At 41.1% G+C, this 26,706-nt stretch overlaps 2 protein-coding genes across 3 annotated transcripts in view; one reads left to right on the top strand and one right to left on the bottom strand.

Annotated features, from left to right (window-relative positions):
• Positions 1-201: 201 nt before the first annotated feature.
• On the bottom strand, positions 202-3,278 carry nat14 (N-acetyltransferase 14 (GCN5-related, putative)). The gene is made up of 2 exons (XM_039741560.1): positions 2,969-3,278; positions 202-2,816 (listed from the first exon to the last, which is right to left on the bottom strand). Exons 1-2 carry the CDS (start codon positions 3,047-3,049, stop codon positions 2,154-2,156), a joined length of 744 nt encoding a protein of 247 aa, XP_039597494.1. The 5' UTR covers positions 3,050-3,278; the 3' UTR covers positions 202-2,153.
• A 16,266-nt stretch (positions 3,279-19,544) lies between these two features.
• Positions 19,545-26,706, top strand: part of znf628 (zinc finger protein 628) — a 37,576-nt gene continuing 30,414 nt past the window's right edge. Inside the window, exon 1 of one of the 2 annotated variants that reach the window (XM_039741026.1) lies at positions 19,545-19,767. The gene's annotated coding sequence lies outside the window, so the exon portion shown is untranslated. Of the gene's footprint in view, positions 19,940-26,706 lie in introns of both variants that reach the window. The other variant, XM_039741025.1, reaches the window with a different exon arrangement.

Raw genomic sequence — 26,706 nt, 5'->3', positions numbered from 1 at the left:
GCCTTTTAAAATAGATCTTATGAAAATTAAATTAGATGTAGCACTGCATCTTACTCGTGTTGTGAATGCACTGTATGAAACCATAAAGATGATTAGATTATCAGTAAAAAAAAAGTAAATAAATAAAGAGTGTGTAGTCTAGTTAAATGGTAATTTGGGATTACATTTATGGAATTTGTGGTTTCCTTTTTTTGAAGAAAAGCTATTGGCCTTCATCAGCATCCATATAATGCAGTGTTAGGATCTAAACATTCCACTGAGTCACTTGAAATGTGCTTTTGTGCTGCAGTCCACTGTCAAATGACAGCCAAATTGCTAACACACTGCTTGGTGACAAAAATAAACTCCACTGATTTCTACTTCAGGCACCATAGCTCAATTCCCACATCAGAACAAATGCTCTGCTTGGATCTTTGTTGTGTTACCACTTTATTCCATGTTGACAACAAAAAGACACAGAGCTAAATGTTTTAAGTGCTGCCATTCTCTTAATTTTTAAAGTCGTTATACCCAGAAATGTAACAATTTGCTCAGATTAAGACAACATTCCTTTTTTATCTACTGAAACTGAACTTAATTTCTAAACTGACTATTTCTTTTGAATTAGTGTAATGTAAAGTACTGTACAGAGCCACCTCCATGCAAAATGTTTTTAGCAGTCAACTTTAAAATGAAGAGACTCAGTACACGCAGGTTTAAATATTCCCAATAATGGACTGGCATTCCATTTGTGTCTGCCTTCCTGCCTTGTGCCCTGTGTTGGCTGGGATTGGCTCCAGCAGACCCTCGTGACCCTGTGTTCGGATTCAGCGGGTTGGAAAATGGATGGATGGATAGTTTCAACTATGCCAAGATATGCGGCAGATTCCTCCTACACTGACAAGAAACCTGAAGGAAAAGGAGACTTGGTTCCACCTCCACTCTGCCTGTCACCTGACTGTCCCAATATTCCCCTACAGTCATAGGCTCTGAGTAAAGACTGAAACAATGCGATTGTGTGTACAAGTGGCCCATAATGAGATTTCTAAATAGATTTTCTGGGCTCATCCTCCACAAGAGGATAAGAAGTTCCATGATAAAGCTCAGAGCAGAACTGGTCCTTCACAAAATTAGAGGAACAAGGTGGTGTAGGCATGTAGTTTGACTGCCTACAACATCTACTTTGGGAGGCAAACAATTCAGAGCTCACTGGGAAACAGAGACAAATACAAGGACACACTGAAGGGATTCTATACCTCGACTGTACTTGAAGCATTGTAGATATTATCTAAAAGGCCTGGAGGAAGTAGCTGGGGGAATGGGAGGCCTGGTTACAACAGCTCAGCAAATTGCTACCTTGGGCCAGGAAAAGGAGAACATAAATTAGGATAAGCATGTTTAAGTATGGATTCAAAAAAGATTGGCTTCATGATAAGCATGGGAGAATCAGACTACAATTAGAGCATGTGCTTCCAAACATCTACTTTTTCACCTGTTCACATTGCAATGCCAAGCTGGCTTTTTCAGAAATATACAGATTTGGAGAATATTTCTAAAAGTTTGTGTTTCTGGAAATTAAAACTGACAAGTGTGGACGAAATGGGGACTAATGTCTGCATTTTAAAACTAAAACGTAGCAGTGTGGATATAGTGTCAGTCTCATGGAGGATAAAGCATAAGGTTAAAAGCAAAAGGGTTACCAGTTAAACAATAACATAGCACTCTGAAAAAGTCACTTACCATGCGTGCATAAAAATTTGGGAACATTTGTATCATTTGAGACTTCCAACCGCCAATCGCAATTTCTGTTCTCAGGGGGATAAATTAGGGCTCAGGTATACATTATCTTTAAAATGTCACATGTTCTCACTAAATGTATAATATGGATATACTCTGAAAAAAATCTGCTAATTGAGCTTCTGAATTAAATCCCAGCAGACGGAGGGTCAGGGAGGTCTAGAAATATGTTTATGCCTGACTCTTTTTTCGTACTATCCCATCCCTCTCCTCCTTTTACAAATTTGTGAAGATCTTCCATAGGAAGGATGGAGTAAGGTTTTTTTTAGGGAACAACACAACCCTAATAATAAATTGATATGCAAGTCCTATTGTACAATTGCATGATCATTCCAGCTCTCTGCGTGATAGTTTATGATGCATTTTGTGCTCATCAGTTAGAGCATCTTAACATACACTTGAGATATAGGATAGCCCAGCCACCCTTTAATTCCAATACCATCTTCTGCTGTGTAGCCAACATTTTTAAAGAATTCCACCCCAACTTTACTTACAACAGACACATGCGCACTGACTGAGGAATAACCATCCAGCTTGGCCTGCCTTTCAAATTCTCTCACCAAAAGGGTTCCAACGCCTTCCCTCCTATGCCAAGAGGAAACGGCCAACCTGCAAAGTCGGGCTTGACCCGAATTTGAACCCAAATCCCTAGCTACACAGCCCAGGATTTCACCATCCCACTCTGCCACCCACAATCTACAAGTTGGACTTGATCCAGGTTTGGTCCTTGAGCCAGAACTCCTAGACCGATTGTGAACGCCATGTGGCGAGTCCCCATCTCCACTGTGCTTATCATGCACTGAATCCCGACTTCCACAGTAGTGTTCCCAGAGTGCGTTGCTGCTGTAGTGTGCATCAGTCAAGCGCCAAATGGTAAGCTTGAGATAAAAAGCTGCCACAAACACTGGAAGTACTAGGGCAGCAATGAAGGAGTTCACCAGGAACCGCAGCGCTGAGCTGCTTATGGCAAGGAGAAGCAAGGCGCAGGGGCGAGTCAGTAGGTAAAGGATGAGTCGGTTTTCTGCACCTTTGAAGGTGTCCTGGGAGACAAAAAACGAAAAAAAAAATGAAGGGCCTACCTTGGAAAAGTGAATGTACCAGAAGTCAAAAAGTAAATGCATGGAGTTAACAAACACACATAACGGTGACCACAAAAAAGTAATAGGGATGGGTGGTATACTGCTACACTTACCTTCAGAATTTCAGTCACAATTTCAGTATCACCTTGTCGTAATAATCTCACCAAGACCGCATTGGGATCCAGTTTGCTCATGTCTGGTTTTACTTGGGAATATTGGGTAATTGAAATAAACCGAGCGGCGCTACTCGGTTCTTGGACAAGGGTCTAGAAAGTACACAGCCTATAACTTCGTTTAAAAAAAAAAAAGAAGGACTACGGAGAAAATGCACGCCTTCTCATAATCGAGCAGCCAGCAAACCGAAACGTGCACGAAAGCCCAAAATAACAAACCAGGATCCGCTGCCCGCCCCTCGAGTGACGTAACCTTAGCAAGGCTGCTGTCTTACGCCAAAGGAGCGCCGGCAGCCATCAGCACAGTAGATATGTCACGATAATTGCGCAGATGAAGTTCAAAAATATGCAATGTTGCGCGAGACTTGGAGCGCGCGCACGAGAACTGCGCAGACCGCCTTTTTAGACTGAGTCCTTCAACGTGCACTGAGGACCGCCCCTCGCTCTTTGGGCCAATAGAATCATCCGCTCTCTGGGAGAACTGCTGCGTTTCCCTTGTTTAAGGGTAGGATCTGCTACAGTTTCTTCAGTTATGGCCTCAAGAAATTAGTACGGACCACAGAAAGTTGTCTCCTTTTCATAAACAAGTTTTGTTCAGTTGGCTTTTGATTTATAAACACATTTTCAACATTATTACCCATTCAGAAAGATCGTTATTGTTAGATAATATAGCAATATTGTATTAATTAACTAGTTACGTCATGGGAATAAGTATGTGATTGGCTATTTTGATTTTTGTTGAAATATTTCTTCAATAAAAATATAAAATGGAATATTACTCTATCCAATGTTTTTTCTCCTTAATTAAAAGCAAAGCATATAGCAAACACTTTTTCATTAGATACATTTATCATCTATAAATGGACTTAACATATTAGACAAGCAATGTAGTAATGCACAAATACTACATAGTTAATCAAACATTGTAAGTTCATAGATATAAGCCATTTTTTATTGTTCTGTAAAGAATCTATTATACGCTTAGTTTTGCATTGTGTATTTGTCAGCTCTTTTTAGTTAGATCTTTTCTTTGAGTTGGGAGAGAGATACTCTATGGAAGTTGATACATACTGCTGCATTTTCGTAATACATTCTTCAGCCCAGATGAACACCACATCATTGTTGTACTACCTAAATTTATATATTAACAGTTGAAAGTCAGAGGACGTTTCTTTTTTTGCTGAGTATATACAGTGGTGTGAAAAACTATTTGCCCCCTTCCTGATTTCTTATTCTTTTGCATGTTTGTCACACAAAATGTTTCTGATCATCAAACACATTTAACCATTAGTCAAATATAACACAAGTAAACACAAAATGCAGTTTTTAAATGATGGTTTTTATTATTTAGGGAGAAAAAATCCAAACCTACATGGCCCTGTGTGAAAAGTAATTGCCCCCTTGTTCCAAAATAACCTAACTGTGGTGTATCACACCTGAGTTCAATTTCCGTAGCCACCCCCAGGCCTGATTACTGCCACACCTGTTTCAGTCAAGAAATCACTTCAATAGGAGCTGCCTGACACAGAGAAGTAGACCAAAAGCACCTCAAAAGCTAGACATCATGACAAGATCCAAAGAAATTCAGGAACAAATGAGAACAGAAGTAATTGAGATCTATCAGTCTGGTAAAGGTTATAAAGCCATTTCTAAAGCTTTGAGACTCCAGCGAACCACAGTAAGAGCCATTATCCATAAATGGCAAAAACATGGAACAGTGGTGAACCTTCCCAGGATTGGCCGGCCGACCAAAATTACCCCAAGAGCGCAGAGACAACTCATCCGAGAGGTCACAAAAGACCCCAGGACAACGTCTAAAGAACTGCAGGCCTCACTTTCCTCAATTAAGGTCAGTGTTCACGACTCCACCATAAGAAAGAGACTGGGCAAAAACGGCCTGCATGGCAGATTTCCAGGACACAAACTACTGTTAAGCAAAAAGAACATTAGGGCTCGTCTCAATTTTGCTAAGAAGCATCTCAATGATTGCCAAGACTTTTGGGAAAATACCTTGTGGACTGATGAGACAAAAGTTGAACTTTTTGGAAGGCAAATGTCCCGTTACATCTGGTGTAAAAGGAACACAGCATTTCAGAAAAAGAACATCATACCAACAGTAAAATATGGTGGTGGTAGTGTGATGGTCTGGGGTTGTTTTGCTGCTTCAGGACCTGGAAGGCTTGCTGTGATAGATGGAACCATGAATTCTACTGTCTACCAAAAATCCTGAAGGAGAATGTCCGCCATCTGTTCGTCAACTCAAGCTGAAGCGATCTTGGGTGCTGCAACAGGACAATGACCCAAAACACACCAGCAAATCCACCTCTGAATGGCTGAAGAAGAACAAAATGAAGACTTTGGAGTGGCCTAGTCAAAGTCCTGACCTGAATCCAATTGAGATGCTATGGCATGACCTTAAAAAGGCGGTTCATGCTAGAAAACCCTCAAATAAAGCTGAATTACAACAATTCTGCAAAGATGAGTGGGCCAAAATTCCTCCACAGCGCTGTAAAAGACAGTGTTACAAGTTATCGCAAACGCTTGATTGCAGTTATTGCTGCTAAGGGTGGCCCAACCAGTTATTAGGTTCAGGGGGCAATTACTTTTTCACACAGGGCCATGTAGGTTTGAATTTTTTCTCCCTAAATAATAAAAACCATCATTTAAAAACTGCATTTTGTGTTTACTTGTGTTATATTTGACTAATGGTTAAATGTGTTTGATGATCAGAAACATTTTGTGTGACAAACATGCAAAAGAATAAGAAATCAGGAAGGGGGCAAATAGTTTTTCACACCACTGTATATATATATATATATATATATATATATATATATAAAATCCTTTTTTTTATATAAAATCCTAAGCCTAAAAGTGCAACGATTTTCTGTGACTTTTTTGTCACACTTTAAATCAGGCTTATTTTAGAAACTACATATATAGGTTTGGTATCGTTCTTTTCAGAACTTTAATGTGATGTTGTTAGATTTTTCAGATTCTTTTTCCGTTTTTAAATTATAAACTAAAATATCAAGAACTCACGTCAAGGCAAGACTTTGTGCCAAAAGATTTAATCACGCCTGGGGCCGGAAATAAAAGACAAAGAGTAAATGATGAAGACAGCTGCTGTACAGGCTTTTAAATGTTTGTAGCGCAGCACGAGATGCAGATTAAACAGCATGGCAGCAGCAGCAAGCCAGCAGCTGATTGGGCAAAGAGGAGGTAAAAAGAAAAAAAAACTATTTGTTTCCCATTGTATCACCTTTTAAGATGGGTTTTTGGAGGAGAAACCACATCTCCTTGGGGTGCATTCAGTATATATATATATATATATATATATATATGTGTGTGTGTATATATATTGTGGACTTGAACCCGGACACACACAGACAGACATCTTATGTTTACCCACACACACATTTATTTTACAATTATTTACAATAATAATGTCAGTGCACTTCCCAGTGCCTCCAGCACCGTTCCCCCAAATGTCCAGGCCTCACAGTCCTTGTGCCTTTCTCCTGGCCGCCTCCAATCCTCTCTCCAGCTCTGTCCACTTCCACCCGACTTCCGCTCTCTACTGAAAGAAGGCGGCCCCTTAAATAGGAACCCGGATGGGCTCCAGCTGCTTCCCGGCACTCCTCCGTAGACACGCCCCGGAAGCCGTCCGGGTGTCCCTTGTCGTCTTCCCCCCAGCACTTCCTGGTGTGGTGGAAGTGCTGGGCTCCAGGGATATTCAGGCACCCAGCGGCGCCTGACGGTGGCCACGGGTCCCTACAGGGCTGGGCTTCCAAGCCCTTTACCCGAGGCCCCAACATAACCAGGGCGGACGCCTCGCGTCTGGAGGAGGTACAAGCCCTCCTCCGGTCCTCCTGCCCGGCCGGTGCCAGTATATATATATATATATATATATATATATATATATATAGTGTATATAAACAGGTTGGATGGTTTGAAGACAAAGTCAGAAAGGCGAGATTGCGCTGGTCTGGTGCAGAGGAGAGATGCTGGGTATATTGGGAGAAAGGGTGCTAAGGATGGAGCTGCCAGGCATTAGGAAAAGATGAATGCCTAAGAGAAGGTTTATGGATGTGGTGAGAGAGGACATGCAGGTGATGGATGTGAGAGCAAGATGATGAGCATAGGAAGATATGGAAAAAGATGATCCGCTGTGGCAACCCCTAATGGGAGCAGCCGAAAGAAGGAGAACATTGGTTGGAAAGGCTTTTCGGCTTTATTTAATTAAAATGTTTGGTACTCTGTATTCTTTCCTTATCCTTTTCTTTATTCTGTTTATAAATAAAGAAAACAAATGCTAGAATTTTACAACTGGTATATGTTATATCTATGTTATATAGTGTTGGAATGTGCAAAACATTGAATAAAAATTATTTATTAAAAAAAGGATAGGATCTGCAAGATCCCACACTGAGGTGTGCCGGACTATCCACAACACTGCAAGAGAGGCCCACCGAATCAATAAGCTGATTAAAAAGGCAGGCCTAATTAGATGACATATAATGAAAACATAACTTTTGGCCAGTATGAATAATGCAGCACATGCTCTCTGTGACAAAGGAGCATTGAGGACTTTCAGACAACAAAGTATTTAGGAGAAATGTGTGAAGAAAGATATACTGGAGCTCCTTTATACCAACAGAAGTATACCTACAGTACACTGTAATTGCTCTTCTATCTATCTATCTATCTATCTATCTATCTATCTATCTATCTATCTATCTATCTATCTATCTATCTATCTATCTATCTATCTATCTATCTATCTATCTATCTATCTATCTATCTATCTATCTAATGTACACTTTGAGTTTACATAGCACATCTTATGATAGAGTGTCAACTTAATGTATAAGTGTGTAAACAAATGGCAGTGGCCCCATACCTACACACTTGGTGAGGTCTCAACAGTCAAAATGCCATGGCTATAAAATAAATTTTATTTTTAGTATGATGTTAACCTTTCACTTTTCTTTCCATATATCTGTAGGTCAGGTGTAGGCAGCTCAACTCCTTGGGGAGATGTAGAGGCTGCTGATTTTCATTCCAACATGTAACAGCTATTCGACCTTTCCAGTTCATGCAGATTGCTAGCTGCTGTCAGCCCACTGTGTTGTGTTGTTTACACTTCTCATCGGTCTCTCAGTCTTTACTGGCTTTACACTGCTGCAACATTTACATAATTGACAAAATAAAGGACAAACTGGACTAGTCTAGTAACATAGAGGAACTGTGCAAGAAAAGGCAGAACAGACACTTTTTACTTAGAAGACTGCGTTTTTTGAATGTGGGAAGTAAAGTGATATTCTACACCTGTTCTATAACTCTGTGATAGCCAGCAGAGATTTTAGTTCTGTGGTGCATTAAGCTGGTTACATCACTTCAAGAGAGGTTCACCTAATCAACAGGCTGACTGAGTAGGCAGACACAGTTATAGGATGCACTCTGGATTTACTGGGAGTAGTAGAGAAGAGGAGAATGAAGACAAAACTGATGGCCATTATGAACAAAGCTGCACATTGTGTCTGCAACACAATAGCATTGAACACTTTTAGACAACAAAAGTGTCTCAAGAAACATGACTGGGACTCCATTATACCAACAACAATATGCCTGCATGTTGCCTCACTGTCATTCGGCTCTCCTCTTTAGCCAAGCCTGCAGTTTTCTTCTGTTTTGTATCAGAACGGGTGGGTTGTTGTTTGTTGGAATATTTCATTTTCTAGATCATCTCTTAAAAAATTAATTTAGCCTTCGGACCAATAAACTACTTTTTATCTATCTATCTATCTATCTATCTATCTATCTATCTATCTATCTATCTATCTATCTATCTATCTATCTAAATGAATCGCCCTCATAAATTTTAATAAAATGAAGGACAAACTGTAATTGCCTTAACTTCACTGTTGGCATGTAGACTTATCTTGCTCAACTGGAAGAATCCTAACTCTCCTCTTTTAAGTCAGTGGGTAACTGATGTTATATACTTATAAGTATATGTTATTTTTGAAATTGGAATAAATCAAATTCTCACTTTCTCTACAATACTTTTTCAAAACCTGGCAGGATCTAATAAATAACATTTTAGAATAAGCTTTTTAATTGAGGAAGCAGATTCTCTCCCCTCTTTTTTTCCTTTTTTTAATCTATTTATTTTTATTCATTTATTAATTTATCTATTTACTTATTTTTACTAGCTTAAAGTTTTACTGTGCTGGCCTTGCTCTCTTTCACATGACAGGTTGATTTGTCTTGAACCAAGTCTTGTAAAACTTGACTTATTTGTATGGAATGTTATTTGTTGTTAAAATCAATAAAATCCAAATAAATAAATAAATACATTTTAATAAAATAATAATTTGATTTAAATAGCCAGTCTCTCTATTATAATAAAAAAATCCTGGGACAAAACGAGACTTTTTAGCCTGGGACAACATGTGACTTTTTCAGAGAGATACTTTCATGTCCCGCAAGACGAGACTTTGTGCTAAGAGATTTAACCATGCCCAGGGCCGGAATAATACACAAAGAGTAGATGATAAACGAATTGAGTAGAACGTCGCAAAGAATTCAAAAATGTTGGCATGATACACATGCAGAGCAGGTTAGAGATAATGAAATTTCTAAAATTTGAAAGTCTCAAAAAAATGATAGTAAAGATCGCATTAGCACAAACAAACGCAAATTATTAGTCGGTGAAATAACAGAACAGCAAGCTTGATTATATTGTTCGGATTTAAACTTTAAGTTGGAGACTTGTAGATCGTCTAACTCGTGTTGCCATCAGGGAAAAGTAATATTTTTTCCCAATGAAGAGGCATATCCGCGATAATTAAAAGATTTGTTGTTTAAAAAGTGAGAAAGTGAAATCCACATATGTGAGCAGCAGAGACGCGAAGTGGCTAGCGTGTAGCTCTTGGGGTCTAGGGGGTGGCAGAGCTCCCTAGTTTTACACATAAAAATGCAGCTCAGAGCGTTTTCTATAGATTATAAAATGAATATAGTAATAAAATATAAAACAAGATTTGAAAAAACATTATTAAACATTGTATTAAAGGAGTACTAAAATATAATAAATAATACATTATATTTTAGGGGAGGTATTGTGGCGCAGTGGTAGTGCTGCGGCCTCACAGTAAGGATATGGAGAATTTAAATCTACTTATCAATGCAATCTCAATCAAACTAAAGTCGAATGTGGGGGTGAGCAGCTAATCGGCTGAGGTCACTGATGTTGTGACTGTGTCTGACTTTGACTACTTTAACTTACTGTGGACCCCTCAGAGGTTTATCTTCTCTTCAAGGATGTTGATGTCTGGAGTTTCTCTTTACCTACCACTGGCCTGAGTTCTAACAGTTAATTAATGGACAGATTGCTTAAGGTTCCACTTATGTTAATTGGTTTGGAACTGCTTTGTGTTCCTGATTTTTAAACAAATTACTTTCTCAAATGTTTGTCCATGCTCTTTCTTCTTTGCTTTGTCGTCGACTTGTCATCTAGAACGTATAAAATTATTGTCCTGATAAGATTTGGACATAATATGTCTTCTTTTATTGGGAACTTAAAGTGAGGAAAAAGTAAAAATTTATAAGAGCAGAGAGTGCAGGAAGTGTGTCTGACAAAAGAATTCACACGACTGAGGTTAGATGACCGTGGTCTTGTTTGAAAATAGTTGTAAGACGTTAAAAAATCTCATGTTAAAAGTCTCCGTCTCACAAGACTTCATACTGCAACAACATTTTTGGAATCTTTTAATTCTCACTGGCAACACAAATTCACAAATTAGACAATCTAGAAGTCTCCGGCCTAAAGTTTAAATCCGAACAATATATTTGATCTCTTTTCGCTGTTCTGTTATTTCACCGAGTAATAATTTCCGTTTGTTTGCACTAATGCGATCTTTCCTATCCTTTTTTTGAGACTTTATCATTTTTGTCATTCCATTATCTCTAACCTGCTGTGCATCACACCAACATTTTTGAATTCTTTACGACGTTCTACTTTGTCATCTGCTCTTTGTCCTTTATTTTCGGCCCCAGGTGTGGTTAAATCTCTTTCTTGCGGAACGTATAACACCGCTCGCATTGTGAAGGGTGGGCTGAACGCACGCTAAGGAGATGCGGTTGGATCAGCTGTTGTCTTGCTGCTGCTGCTGGCGAGCTGCGTGTTCTGCTTGTTGCGTTGCACGTCGATCATTTAAAAGCCTGTACAGCAGCTGTCCTTTTGTCTCACTGCCTTGTCTCACATGCCTTCAAAGTGTCTTCTGAGAAGATCATGTCTCGTGTCCCTCGTCTCCCTCCCAAGATTTTTTTGTTCTTTCTGTGCTCGATGTTCTGGATTTCTCGATTTATTGTTCTCTGTTTTATGGATTCTGATTTTTGGGTTACTCTTTTGGACTCATTTGCTTAGGATTGCCTTTTAGTTTATTATTTATTAATTATTTAGTTTATTTATTTATTAATTTTTGCCTTTTCTTTGTATGAACTAGTTTTCTTGTTTTCTTGCTCATAGAAAAGTCACTTCTGATACAGGAGCACTGGAATCATCAGATAGAAGGGTCCTTTCAGCAGATTGGCTGGCCCAGAACAGACTCAGCTGTTAATTAGCCAGTGAGGGGAGGCAGCTTGTTGGCTGAGGTCTCTGGGACTCTGAACAAACTTGACTCCTCATATTTGATATTAATTCCACTTTATTTTGCTTTGTACTTTGTACTGTTTCTATTGTACTGTTGGATTGTATTCCTGAGGGGGCAATGATAGATCAGGCTCTGTGAAGAGGATTACTTGTGTTCTGTTTTGTGTGTTGTATTTACCCCCATTTTTTAACCCCCATTGTACACCCAACCTACTTGGAAAGGGGGTTTCCCTCTGAATTGGCCTTTCCCAAGATTGATCCTGACAGGTCTGGGTTGAGGGGGGTGTGCACACCCGTGCTTGGGAGACAACTACTTGACTTCCAATTCCACGCTGAGTCGTGGGTTGGCATTTAATCCTAACGCCTCTTCTCTCCTTCCCACTGCAGAACCAGAGACTCACAGGCCGACAGCACATGACATCACTTCTGGTTTTCAAGTGCTTGATCCCACCCCTTCCACCTAATCGACCTCATACTCGGCACCACCTCCACCTTTCCACTTGTCTGGTCAGAGACTCCCATATGTAAAGACATATTTTTGCAAAACCATTTATACTTTGACTACAATAATATAAGGGGATTACCCCTTTGCCTTTGTTTGTGTTTCTTATTACAAACAATACTACTATTAATACAACTATCACAACTACAACTACTGTTAGCAGTCAAAGTGGATTTACATATATTTACACTTCAAATTCATAATGTAATTACAAAAACAAATTAAAATTTGGATTAGTCAAAATGGAACTGTAGATACCATCCATCCATTATCCAACCCGCTATATCCTAACACAGGGTCACAGGGGTCTGCTGGAGCCAATCCCAGCCAGCACAGGGTGCAAGGCGGAAACAAATCCAGGGCAGGGCACCAGTCCACCGCAGGGCACACACATCCACACACCAAGCACACACTAGGGACAATTTAGGATCACCAATGCACCTAACCTGTCTTTGGACTGTGGGAGGAAATCGGAGTACCCAGAGAAAACCCACACAGACACGGGAGAACATACAAACTCCATGTAGGGAGGACGTCTCCTAACTGCGAGGCAGCAGCGCTACCACTGTGCCACCGTGCTACCCCGTAGATACCTAAAATTGGAATTAATATGAGATATTAACGATTTCAAGAGCTTGTCATAAATGTACCTGTGTGGCTCCAACTTTAGAAATACTGAATTCTTTCATTAATTCTAACAATACATGTAATACTTACCACAATAGTTTTTTTCTTGTCTTCTTAGGGAGTCAATGCTAGGGGCTGTCAAAAGACAGGGCTTGTTAAAGCCCATTGCATCACTCCTTTGAGATTTTGGGTTATACAAGAAATAAATTGTTGTTATTTTCTGTGAATAAATCATTGATTTATAAAGACTTTCTGTTTGCCTGTTTCATTCAAGCCAATGGTTTATGATCATCCCTCCTCTTGTGTGTCTTTTGTTATGTTTTATGATATTTATAGTTGCCTTTTTCTCTCCCCATTTTGGAGCCTGTTTCAGTTGAAGCCAGCAGGGAGTATTTGAGGGTTAGCTGGGTTAAGATGAAGCTCTGCTGTAGGCCAACGAAGATTCTCACCTGCTCAGTTAGTAGCTTTAAGAAGCCTCACACCATTTTTCCTTGGCATTCCAAAGCAGTACACAGACATCCCCGTTAAAGAGTCTGTGCTATCGTTGACAGCTTCCCATAACTGAAGACGTCTTTTCCCAAGAATTCCATGCCAGCACCTCCTGCTTAGCAAGTCCCTTTCTAAACATGTCTGAGATCTCGTGTTCAAGCCTTGACTGCAAACTTAATGAACAACTGGGACAGCCCAGAATATTTATAGGTGACATCCACTCTCCCTTTGCCTGCTGCATTAATGATATTTTTTCCAATAGTCTTATTAAAAGGCATTGCTCATTTTCATTTGGATGAACTACTCCTACCTCAAAATTAGAGCATTAGAACAATCTAGACAAGAACAGGCAGCCATTCAGACCAACAAAGCTCGCCAGTCCTATCCACTTAATTCTTCTAGTTTTGAAAGCCCCTAAATTCTTACTGTCTACCACTCTACTTGGTAGCTTATTCCAAGTGTCTGTGGTGCTCTGTGTGAATAAAACCGTCCTAATGTTTATGATAAATTTACGCTTCACAAGTTTCCACCTGGTCCCTGTGTTCTCGATGAACTCATTTTAAAATAACAGTATCAATCCACTGGACTATTTCCCTTTATAATTTTAAACACTTCAATCATGTCAATCAATTGCTCCCAGTCAATTGACATTCAGATAGATAATTGTTGTAAACTCACCTCTTTGCACAACAACTTGGGATTTATGACCTCTCTGCACTGCTTATAATCAACAAAAGCTTTTAGAAATGTAGTTTGCCCTTGTTGTATTGTGCTCACGTTTGTTGTTCGCTTCCTTGCCTTCTTCTCTTGGTGCTATCTTTCTAAAAACAAGCTTTCACTTTTTCATTATGAGTTATCGAGTGTACATGTGACCAAATGGTAAATTAATCCATTCAAAATTTAACCTACAACAGTGCGCAGAACATGAAGGGATCGGAAGACTTTCTGAACCCACTCTATATGCTTTCCCAGTACAGCTGAATCTTCTTCCCGGAGGATCATCAATCTTTCAGAGGGAACGCTATTTCATAACAGGCTAATTTGGTGTCACCACTTGACCTGAAAATACCGAAATAGTGTCTATGGTACATGGGGAGTACATGCAAACTCTGCAGTAAATGCACTCCAGTTAACAAGTGAATTCTATAAAATCAGCAATCAGATCTAGTGGTATATCTGTGCACCCACTGACAATACTGAGAAGATGAAATGGTAATCAACAATCCCTTCCTTTTACCAAGTAAGTGTGTAATATTTTGCATTGTGTGTCATGGAAAAAAAAAACAGAGCTAACAGAAAAAGTTTGGCTTTTGGAAGACTTCCTGAGAATGACAACATGATGACTTCAGAGCACAACATTCACTTTAACAGGCTAGTAGGTGACCACTTTGAAAATTCAATTGCTTTCTCCATACTTCCTGTCTAAATTGGCTCCACATCAGTGATTAATTCCACACATTGCAACATCTTTCTCCAGGGCAGTCTTTGGGGATTAAAGAGTGTGCGTGATCATGCACATATCCTGTATGAGACTCATAACTAAGACAGCGTGTTAATTGTTTTTACTCAGGAAAGTAACTTTCTCTAATTCTCAAACATGAAACATATGATGCGGTACAGCATCCTGATAAAAAACAAATCATGTTCCAATTTTGCAATGTAAACTTACAAAATTATTGGTCAGTGCTAATCTTTCATTCAGACTAAAAGGTGAGTCATTGGCCAGGCAAAACAAAAACTGTTACTGAAATTATCCTACATGTATATTCCTCTATAAAACGTAGGAGTTCATAAAAGGCTATGTCCGTGTGAATCTGCAAAAAGGGGAAAAAAGGGAAGATTATTCCATCACTGAAAAATAAACAAAATAACAGAAGGATTAGAGACATTTAAATATTGTGTTACTAACCTTTTCTCTTCTTACTCTGAGAATAAGCTTTAGTTTCTTTTTCCTTACATAAAACATTATTATTATTTATATAGCAGACTAGGGGGATTTGCCCCCTGCTCACTTCACTCCAACTGGGGTGCACTATGCTCCAGCCACTTTGTGTCTCTGCCGCTTGCTGAACGCACGATAAGGAGATGAGGTCTGATCATCTGCTGTCTTTCTGCTGCTGTTGTTGAGCTGCGTGTCCTGCATGTCGCACTGTGCGTCGATCATTTAAAAGCCTGTGCAGCAGCGGTCCTTTTGTCTCACTGCCTTGTCTCGTGTGACGTTAAAGTGTCTCTCACGGGAGGTCAAATTGTATTCCGAGAAGATCATGTATTGTCTCCTTCCAAGCTTTCCAAGATTTTTTTTTTATAATAGAGAGATGCCTTTATGCAAGGTGACTTACAAACCAAGTTATAATACATACAAGAATGATTTAAAGGTACAGTATAAGCATCAAAAGCAACAAGATGGAAAAGTGAGCAAGATGGAGTCTTCCTACCAAGGTCTGGATTAAGACCCCCACAGGCTCCTGGTTGACTTAATGAACAGAGCTCCATGGCAGAGAGTCGATCATAGCCTGCCATTAATGCACGTGGAGACTGTACTCCAGACTCCAGCTGAGACTTGAGCGGTGCAGAGAGGCAGGGGAGGTTCATTAAACCGTGTTTGGGAGTCCCTTGATAATTTCACCTTGTGAAAAGAGTGGAAGAAGTGAGTGGTAAATGGCTTCATGCCATCACAGGCCCCTGGGCATGCAGCCCTTAGAATGCCCTGGTGGTACAGCCACCCATGCGTACTACTACTACATGATTATACCTGCAACTAGACTAAGGGTGTATTCACACTAGGCATGTTTGTTCTGTTCTGTGCCCAAGTGTGATTGTTCCCCCTCCCTACTGCCCCACTGGCCTGTACTCACACTGCGCTTAACGTTCTGGGCCCGAGTATCTTTTGTCACGACCATGAGACTTCCTGCAAAGCCAAAACAAGATCCAAACATGGTATGGCAGCATGCATGTCAAAATGATTTTCCTTAATTTGTAGTTGTTTTAGTGTTGTGCAGAGCAGGAGAACACTCTACTCTCCTACGGATTTATTGAGTGTGCAGTGCAGCGTTTTGCTGTTGTGCCACACGTACAAGAAGATTTTTATGGTGAAAATGATGTTAAGGGAGTAATTTGCTACTTTTCTTGTCAACTACTATTCACATTCATGTGTAAGGTGAGTATAAAAACCCGTTTTTAACTCAAAAGGTATTGAATGAAATGGGAATTGCATCTGACTTGTTGCATCATTGACGTTATGTCTGTTTTCCATGCTTGGGCACGTTTAGCAATCACACTGTTCTCAAATGCTGCTGAACTGTGCTCGGGCCCACCTCTTCCAAGCAGGCTAGGGCATGGTTCAGTTGGCCCAGCACAGAGAAATCTTATTAGTCAAATGAACTAGACTTTGAGAGGTTACATGTGGGCAAACGAGCTCCAGGCCCAGAACGAATTGCCAGTGTGAGTACACCCTCAGACACAAATCAACATCCTAAACTCTTTGTCAGTACAACAATAGCTGTCCTACAGAAGAGACACTAAGCAGTTCCAAAATATTTAGTGAAAAGGTGCATTTTCAAAAGATGCCTAAACCTGAGGAAACTAGGACCAGTTTGAATAGACAAAGGGAGACTATTCCACAGCTCTTGAGCAAGAATGGAGAAGCATTGTCCAGTCTTGGTATGTCTAGCAAGAGGAGGGATAGTAAGCAGGCAGTCAGAGGCAGAATGGAGACTTCTTCTAGGGACATATGGAGAAACCAAAGTCTGGAGATACTGGGGAGCAGAATCATTCAGAGAACCATAGGTCAGAACCAGGGTTTTAAACTGGTTCATTACAGCAAGTCAGAGAAGAGACCAAAGCAGTGGAGTAGTAGGAACAGAGAACATCTGGAGCAGCTGGAGAGGTCTGATAGCAGTTGAAGGAAGCCCCACCAGGGGAGAGTTAACATAGTCCCATAGAGACAGAACTAGTGCCTGAACAAGGAGTTGTGTGGCATAATTGGTGACAGGAGGTTGGATCCTCTGAATATTATAAAGAAAGAAACAAAACAATCGGGTCATTGAAGGACTATAGTAAATGAATGAAAGTGAAGTGTCTGGAATTAGGCCAAGATTCCTGACTACGACTGATGGTGAAAGGGTGACATCTCCAACAGCAATGCTTTAAGATATATCTGAGGAACGAGAATAAAGAGGCAAGTAGTTTAAGTTTAAGGCGATGAGCATTCATGCATGATGAGATAACAGAGAGAGATGGAGATCTCAGCTGAAACCTGTGGTTTGTAAGTGGGAAATTAGATTAAAATCTGTACATCATCAGCATAGAAGTGGTAGAAGAAGCTATAAGAAGAATTACTATTGCTCAAGGAGTCAGTATAGAGAGAAATGACACGTGGACCAAACACTGATCCTTGAGGCACACCTGTGAAGAATATCCGTGGAGAAGACAAGGCAAGGCGTTAGAGCAGGAGACAGGAAAGGATCAGTTGGAAAGGTAGGACTTGAACCAATCCACAGCAGAACCATGAACTTTGAGTATATTGTGGTAAGAAATAAGCAAGGGGTGTTTAACAGTATTTAAAACTGATGAAAAGTCAAAAAGCATCAGGGCAGAGGAAAGAGAGAAGCAGCTCAAGCACAGAATTTGCAACTGAAAGAGTCTGGACTGAGATGTGATACCATGCAGAGGTGGCATCACCAGATTCCATCCATTAGCAGACCTGTGTGGTCGAGAAGAACCAGATGACCTAACAAGTGTCTCCGTATTTAGGTGATGACCCACTGACTACTCTGTAGGCAAGCATCAAGGATTTGAACTTAACACGTGTCACTACCGGAAATCAGTGTAGTGACTAGAAGAGAGCAGTGACATGTTCCCGTCTCGACTGGTTAACCACTAGTCATGATGCTGAATTTTGAATCATCTGCAGCGACAGAGCTGCAGTAGTTCAGATGTGACAAGACCAAGGCCTAGACTAGGAGCTGTGCTTAATCACAGAACGTCCTTAATCACCACCTCAAGGTTGTGTACAAGCTTGGCAGGTATTAGCAATAGTGAGTCAATCTGAATAAAGATGGGGTGCTGAATAGATGGACGAACTGGGATTTCAAGAGGGTACATCTTTGCTAGGTTGGGCTAGAGGTGGTGTTCCTTCATTCACACAGCAATATCAGTAAGACATTCAGCAATTCTAGCTGATACCATGTGGTCCTCTGGAGGGAATTACAGGTATAACTGTATATCATCAGTATAGCACTGGATGATAGGGCAAGGTGAGGAGGTATATAGAGAAAAGAGGTCCCTATCTATCTATGTAGAGTTTGAACATACTCCAGCAATCTCAGGGTCCGGACCTGTGAGGGACACTTTTCTCAGGTGACTGTGCACTGTCTTGAGGTGGACAGAATACCTACAGAAGCGGGCTATAAAGCAGACCGAAAAGCAGCAGGTAGAGAGGAGCACAGATCAACACTTAAGAGAGAACTTTGGATGTGTCATCCAGCTTCAGGCACCCATCAGCGTGGATGTGTGGATGCTAGCAATCCTAAGATTTGGGCCCTAGGCTTGGGTTGTCTCATAGAGAGCTGGGAGAATAGAGTGGCATAAGGGTTTGCCCTTGACCGTTGTGATCAGAGTGAGGCGTGTATGAGTGGGCAAACAGACAAAGCAGCCCGGAGCGTGTGTCAGTTATGAACACCAAAGTGGCAGGGTGTAATCAGTGTCAAAGAAACCAAGTGGTCCTTTTTAGGGCCACTCACCACAGTAAAGAGGCTAATTCTATTCCTCTCTCTTTTGCACCCCATGGGTTTGTTACAATTTTGTGTGTGTCAGTGTGAGTGTTTCTTTTGGTACACCAGTTTTTTCTTCTATGTTCAAAAAATAGGTGTTATGTTAATTGACAAGTCTACACTGGCAGAGTGTGGTGGTGGATTTGTGTGCAAGTAGTCCCAGTGAGTGACTGGTGCATTGTCCAGTGTTGGTTACTGCCTTGTGCGTAATATCTTCTGGATAAGCTCCTGTCTTGAACCGAATCAGGCATATAAAAACTATAGGAACTAAACGTAGTCACTTCACACAGGCTTTTAACCATTATACGATATTCTCTTCAGAAAGTTATATACCAGAGTACGGCCGCGCCTCGAAAAAAGACTCTATTTCCCAGACAGCTTTGCGAAGGCGGTAAAGCCACGCCTACCACAGAGAATCCAAAGCCTTTGAGGCGCATTTCTAAGGCGTGTCAACACTCCAAACACTAGACTGGACTTTTTTAGATCCAGCGTTGTGTTTCCGCCTTAATCACTGACCGTTTTTGTCCACTTTGCAGGCTGAAAGTAAACCGTTGTCGCGGCTGCCAATCACAAGGGAGGAAGAGAATGGACGCCAGCCAATGAGAGATAAGGTTACTAGAGGGTGCGCGCCCTGTTTGTCTGCGCGAGCCGAACATAAAGGTTGGGTGTCTCGCGCTGCGGCGAGGATCTGGGGGTAAGGAAAAAAAAGGAAAATGAAAGAAACAGAGAATAGCGGATCAAAAGGAAAACATTGATCTGTGACAGGGGTAAGGTCCGGCCCTGTGCTTTGGACTGCCGCGGATCGGATCACGTTAATCCCAGCACTTCGGAAGGAGGTGGCGGCGCCAGGAACCAAATTGCTGGAGGTGAGGGAAGTAAGAGAAGGTGGGGGCTCTTAAAGGGGAGGACCGGCAGGCTAGGCCAATCGGCCAAATCTTAAAGGGCTCGCCGATTTTTTTTCTTTCTCTCTTTCCGGAGTGGATGTGCACAATTTTGGGAGGCTGCTGCTTTTGACTGGCAGTCGCTTTCCCAGGGTGTTTCTTTTGACAACCGCTAGTCGCTAAGGAAATGACTGTTTACTGTCCGTTTTAAATACACACAGCATGCACGTGGGGGTGGTGGTGGTGATGGTTACATAAATAAAGACGCCTCGTAAGCACAGAAATGTATACTGCACCAGAGTTTAAATGGCAGGCATTAAACATTTATGTTGAGAAAGCGGCAGACTCGATCTGGAAGCTTTCATCCTTACAGTAACTGGCGCATCAACGTACACCCACGACGGGAATGTACGGTTGGGATTGAGCTTCCGAACTAAAATTAACTGTCGGTGACCTCACTAGGGATGGGCCACAAGCCGGCGCTTTCAGTTCAATGTAAAATGTTTTATTGACACGATTAATAAACACAGAGAGCAAGTGTACAGTGCAGTATGCATCGATCAAACGCAACATCAAAACCACCTGCCTAATCTTGTGTAAGTCCCAGGAGTGCTCTGAAGGTGTCTTTTGGTCTCTGCACAGGACGATAGCAGCAGATCCTTTAAGTCCTGTAAGTTGTGAGGTGGGGCCTCCATGGATCAAACCATTTCTTAGCAGTTTTTGCATTGCGGCAAGGGTGTATTATCCTGCTGAAAGAGGCCACTGCCATCTGGGTATACTGTTGCCACAAAGAGGTGTATGTGGTCTGTAATGACCTTTAGGTAGGTGGTGGGTGTCAAAGTAACATCCACGTGAATGCCAGGATCCAAGGTTTCCCAAAAGAACTTTTCCCAGAGCATCACATTGCTTTCACCTGCATCCTAAGGCCATCTCTTCCAGATAATCAATGCATATGCACAAACATGGCAGTCCACATGATCTTAAAGAAAATGTGATTAATCAGACCAGGCCGCAATCTCCTATTGCTCCATGGTCCAGTTCTGATGCATACATGCCCCAGTGTTGGTGTTTTCATTCATGGGCAGGGTCAGCATGACCCTTTGATCGGTCTGCGGTGATGCACCATGTTTTCTGACACCTTTCTCTCATGGCCAGCTTTAAGCAATTTGTGCTCCAGTAACTTTTCTGGTTGATCAGACCAGACGGGGTAGCCTTTTGCCCCCCATGTCCATCAGTGCGCTTTGGGTGCCCACGACCCTCTCACTGGTTCACTGGCTGTCCTTCCTTGAACCACTTTTGGTAGGTACTAAGCACTGCCTACTGGGAACACCCCACCAGGCCTGACATTTTCAAGATGTTCTGACCCAGTTGTTCAGCCATCACAATTTGTCCCTTGTTTGAGTCGCTCCGATCCTTACACTTGTTCGTTTTTCCTGCTTCCAACGCATCATCGTCAAGAACTGACTGTTCACTTGCTGCCTAATATCTCAAACATGTGCATGGGTTTCACAGTAATGAAGTAATCGGTGGTATTCACTTCACCAGTCAGTGGTTTGAATGTTGTAGCTGATCGGTTTATTATAGTGATTGGCTTTACATTAATGTACGACATGTGAAAGGTAAGTAGACCCAATGAAAAGTGTTGACTTTTTCAACATATGTGAACAGGCTAACATTAGATCTTCATTCAAACCGTGCCAATGAGTAGAACCTCCTTAGCGGGTATGCAGGTAGACCCTGTTTGTCTCATTTAAACTGCAAATATTAAGGGTCTGGTGTTGTCATTGCTATTGGTGTGTATAGTGTCTTCATGGCAAGTTCAGAAGAGCTCTCTCTCTAAGACCCAAAGAAAGAAGATTGTTAATGGCTATAGGTTTTGTCAAGGTATTGAGAATGATCGTCAAATAATTTGGAATCGGCCATCCAACTAAGTGGTGTAGATTTCAGACAATTGCTAATTTGTCCAGGACTGGTCGGCCAAGCAAATTCAGTTGAAGAGTTGATCATACTAAAAAAAGGCTCAGAGAACCCCAAAATTTCATTGCAGGATTTGCAGGTAAATCTGACAACAGTTGGTGTTAAAGTGCTTGCGTCTTCTTTCAGACACCATTGCTCCAATTTGAGCTGCACACATGGGGGAAGAAGCCTTTGCGGTCCAAAAAGAAGGTTAGAGAAAGCCTATAGTTTGCCATTGAACGTGAAGGTAAAGACCAGGCCTGCTGAAACAATGTGCGCCATACAGATGAATCAAAGGTATACCTGTTTGGCCACAGTAGCAGTGGATGTGTTTGGTGCAAACCAAAGGCACCATTTCAGAAGAACCACCTCACACCAGCTGTAAGGCATGGTGGTGGAAATGTTATGGCTTGGGTCTTGGCCAGCTTGTAGTCATCAAGTCGTCCAAGTTCTGCATCATATCAAAGTGTGCTTGAGGAGAAGGTGAATCCGTCTGTCTGAAAGTTGAATGGAATCAGGACCTTTAACACGATAATCCACCAAGGAATGGCTCAAAAAGAAGAAATGGCGGGTAATGGACTTGCCTGGTCAAAGGCTCGATTGGAATCCCATTGAAATGTTGTGGGTGAAATTTGAAATAGGTAGGACATGCAAAAAAAAAAAAAAATCGCAAACCTCTTGCAGCTGAAGGAATTCTACATGGAGGAGTGGTCAACAATTCCACATAGTCGATGTCAGGAGACTTTTTTTGTCAGTTATGCAAAATGCGCCTACAAGAAGTAATTTCTGCTAAAGGTATAGCTTCTGAAGCCAAGGGTGGACTTACTCTGTTCCCAATAGACTATTACATCTATTGATATTTTTGTTGAGTAGATATTTGACAAGGCAATTTTTCCTTGTGATTTTTATTCAATTACTAGGGGGCTGTGCCCCCTACCCTCTGGGGCTAGTGCTACTTGCCAGCCACTTCGCACCTCTTCCACTCGCGTTGTGAAGAGGGGGGGCTGAACGCACCTCAAGGAGATGCGGTTGCTCCTTCAAAACCCCCTCTTAAACGGTGATACAATGGGAAGCAAACACAACGATCAGTTGCTGGCTTGCTGCTGCAGTGCCGCGTAATCTGCATGCACTGCTCTTTCTTCTTCACTTAGTCGTTGATGTGTCATCTAGAAAGTATTTATAAGAGCTGAGAGAATAGGATGTGTGTCTGATAAAAGCCTTTACACGACTTGAGAGTTTAGATGTCCATGATCTTATTTAAAAATGGTTGTAAGTAGGGCATCACTTGAAAGAATTTCATGTTAAAAGTCCCCGCGAGACTATCCATGGCAAACAACAATCTCATCTTTTAATTCTTGCAGATACGCCTCTTCATTGGGAACAAAACACTCATTTTCCCTGATGGCAACACGAATTAGATGATCTACAAGTCTCCGACTTAAATTTTAAATCTGAACAATATATTCGATCTCTTTTTCACTGTTCCGTTATTTCACCAAGTAATTTCCCTTTGTTTGCGCTAATGCGAGACTTTCGAATTTTCATACTTCCATTATCTCTAACATGCTCTGCACGTGTATCATGCCAACGTTTTTGAATTCTTTACAACGTTCTACTTTGTCATCTTCTCTTTTTTGTTTCCTTTTATTTCTGGCCCGGGCGTGGTTAAATGTCTTGGCACAAAGTCTTGTGTCGCGGGACGTGAAGGTGTCTCTCTGAGAAAATCACGCATTGTATCCAAGATTTTTTTTTTTTTTTTTATATAATAGAGAGATATCATCCGTGATGATGAAGATCTGCTGTTTGCCTGTTTAAATATACTGAAAAAGTCAACATGTTCCATGGGGTTTACTTACTTTTTCACATGATTTTTAAGAATAGGAAATGTGAGCGTAGGCGAAAGGTTTGGAGTGTAAAACTCGCAGTTAGAGCTTCAGTCCCTGCAGCTCACACACTGTGTTCTGGTGATGTGCCAGTACACCGGTTGTGTGTGTGTTTCTGTTTGCAATTCAATTCAGTTTATTTTCGTACGGCGCTCCTCACCGAGTGCAGGCACAGAGTGTTGTGACAAGTTCTCAGGTAAAATGCAAGTATAGAGTTTTATGAATTACTAAATACTGAATTAGTACTCTTGAAGACACAGAAAACAGTGTAGAAACTGATTAACATAAATGGAAACCAACAATGTCTGTTTCTTAACTAATTGGCGACAACACCGGAGGAGAGGAAAACAAAAACTCCAGTCACCAGTGTCTCTGGAGAAGAGAAATCTCTGCAGGGTCCATAGTCAATTTTATAAGAGAAAAAAGTCAAAGTCAAAGGCAGACATAGCCAGAGTTCTGGACACTGAGGCCAACTGGCCTCCTACCCCCTCCTATGCATTCTGTAGTAGAGTTTGTGCAGGGCCGTTCAGCCTGATTAAAGAACCTTTTCCGTCTGATGATTCCAAGGCTCCCAGTATATGAGATGACATTTCATAGGCAGGAGAAAAGGTTGGCAGTACAGCAGTAGCTCCAAGTGCCTCATTAAGATACCAAACAGATAAAAACAATAGAGGAGGGTTAGTGACAGCTTATAAATATTGTAATACTTATATTTTTGTACAAATGACTAGCAAACATATAACTCCTATATGAGTGGAGTGCGAGCTGCATTTGAATACTTGGCGTTACGTTGAATTTGTTCACTGTGGCGGTCGGGCTACGTCAAGAGTGTGTCTCATCACCACCCCTGTTTGTGGTTTTCATTAAAAGGATATGGAGCATAGCTGAGGATCTGAAGGTGTCTGGTTCGGAAGGCTAGGGGTAGAATCTTGGCATTATGCAGATGACGTTATCCTCTTTGCCTCATCCGACTGTGACCCTCCAGAGGCATTCGAGCAATTTGATGCTGAGTGTTAAGTGGCAGGGATGAGGTTCACCACCTCCAAGTCTGAGGTCATGGTTTCTCTCTCAGAAAAGATAACTGCCCTTCGAGGAGGAGTTCAAGTATCTTGGGATCTTGGGGAAAATGAAGCCTGAGATTGAGGAGTGGAATGAAGTGGTGACAGCTGTTCTTCAGGCACTGTACTGGTCTATGGTGGTAAATCGGAGCTGAGCTTAAACACAAAACTCTCGGTTTACTGATCAGTCTACCCATCCCTGTACTCGCCTATGGTCATAAGCTGTAGATAATGACTGAAAGAATGTGATTATGAGTACAAGTGACAGAAGTGAGGTTTCTTCACAGGGTAGTTGGATTTACACTCCATGACAGAGCGAGAAGCTGAGTGATTCATGAGAGCCTCGGAGAAAAAACGTTGCTTCTCTGGGTTGAGAGGAACCAGTTGTGGTGGTTTGGGCATGTTGTAAGGCCCACCAGGACATGCTGATACCTCTCAGCTGGTTTGGAAATACCTGGGAATTCTCCAGTAGCTGAGGACAGGGAATACTAGGCTGATCTGCTTGGCCTATTTCCCTAGTCAGAAAAAAAATTGATTGAGATGATGAATAACAAGTAGAGATGCGTTATGCAACGCTAATCAGCAGTTCTAATCAGTGTATGCAAAGCTGAAGTTGGGAGTCTTCAGTCTGATTTACAAGCGGACACTGAAGGGGCATTTCTTATCAACCAGTAGTTCATTCCATAGCTTTAGGGCCCTGCCGCTAAAAGCTCAACCTTGCACTCTTTCTTTAGTAGTCTTTCGAATCGTATGTAGACCAATATCTTGAGATCTTAATGCACATTCTGGTTTATAAGTAATGATAAATTCAGTTAAATCAGCAGGGGCTTGGCTATATAATGTTTTATGTGCAAGAAGGAGCTTAACTGGGAGACGGCGTAAGGATTCGAGAACTGGCGTTATGTGTTCGTATTTTCTGTTTCTTGTAGCAGCATTTTTATTCAGCTGAAAGATGCATAAAGAACGATTTGAACAGCCAGGATATAACACACTACAATAGTCAGTCCTACTAGAAATAAATTAATCAGTCTCCTGCATATTTAGAAACCATTTTAATTTTCCAACATTTTTAAGATTGGAAAAAAAACATGTTTTGGATAGTTTTGTAATGTGATTTTTGAATAACCGTGTCAAAGGTAATGCCTAAATTGTGCACTGATTCATTAAAACTAATGGTGATTCCAAAAAGAGTTTAAAAGTGACAGAATATTATGGTCTGCATCATATCTACAGTAAGTAACATTTCTGTTTTTTTCAGTATTCATAGACAAATAGTTCTTGTCCATCCCTCCTCAATTCAGTGACACAACATATTAAGCATATCCTCAGAGAAATGTCATCTGGCCTAAAAGAAAGGTGTAATTGGTTGTTGTCTGCATACGAGTGAAAATGAATGTTCTGTTTCCTAATGATAGATGTGACCTGCAAGTAGAAGTGAAGGAGAGAATTAAAACAAAACTGAGCAAGCACCATTATGAACAATGCTGCACCTCCTCGCTCTGACACACTAACACTGAGGACTTTCAGACAGTGAAGTATTCAGCAGGAGTGTGTTAAGAAACACACCTTGGTCTCCTTTGTACCAATAGCAATACACCTATATAGAACCTCCCTGCGACTGGGAAAGCCAATTCAGAAGTTTTCTTTCTTTTTAGGTGTTTTGGTGTGTGTTCAGACTCAATGTATGTGAATATCTATCTGTCGATATCTACTGATTGATTGATCAGTAGACCTTCTGTAAAAAGCAAAATTTCCTTCTGGATGCTATCTGTCTTTGAATGATAGTTCTCCAATGGAAGCATGTATTTGAAAACTGCAAAGGTCCTGCGGGACACCATATTTAACTTCTGAGTAT

Source organism: Polypterus senegalus, chromosome 18 (assembly GCF_016835505.1).
Source record: "Polypterus senegalus isolate Bchr_013 chromosome 18, ASM1683550v1, whole genome shotgun sequence".
Classification (NCBI taxonomy): domain Eukaryota; kingdom Metazoa; phylum Chordata; class Cladistia; order Polypteriformes; family Polypteridae; genus Polypterus; species Polypterus senegalus.
The sequence above is the reverse complement of the archived record's forward strand: the minus strand, read 5'-3'. Positions and strand labels throughout refer to the sequence as shown.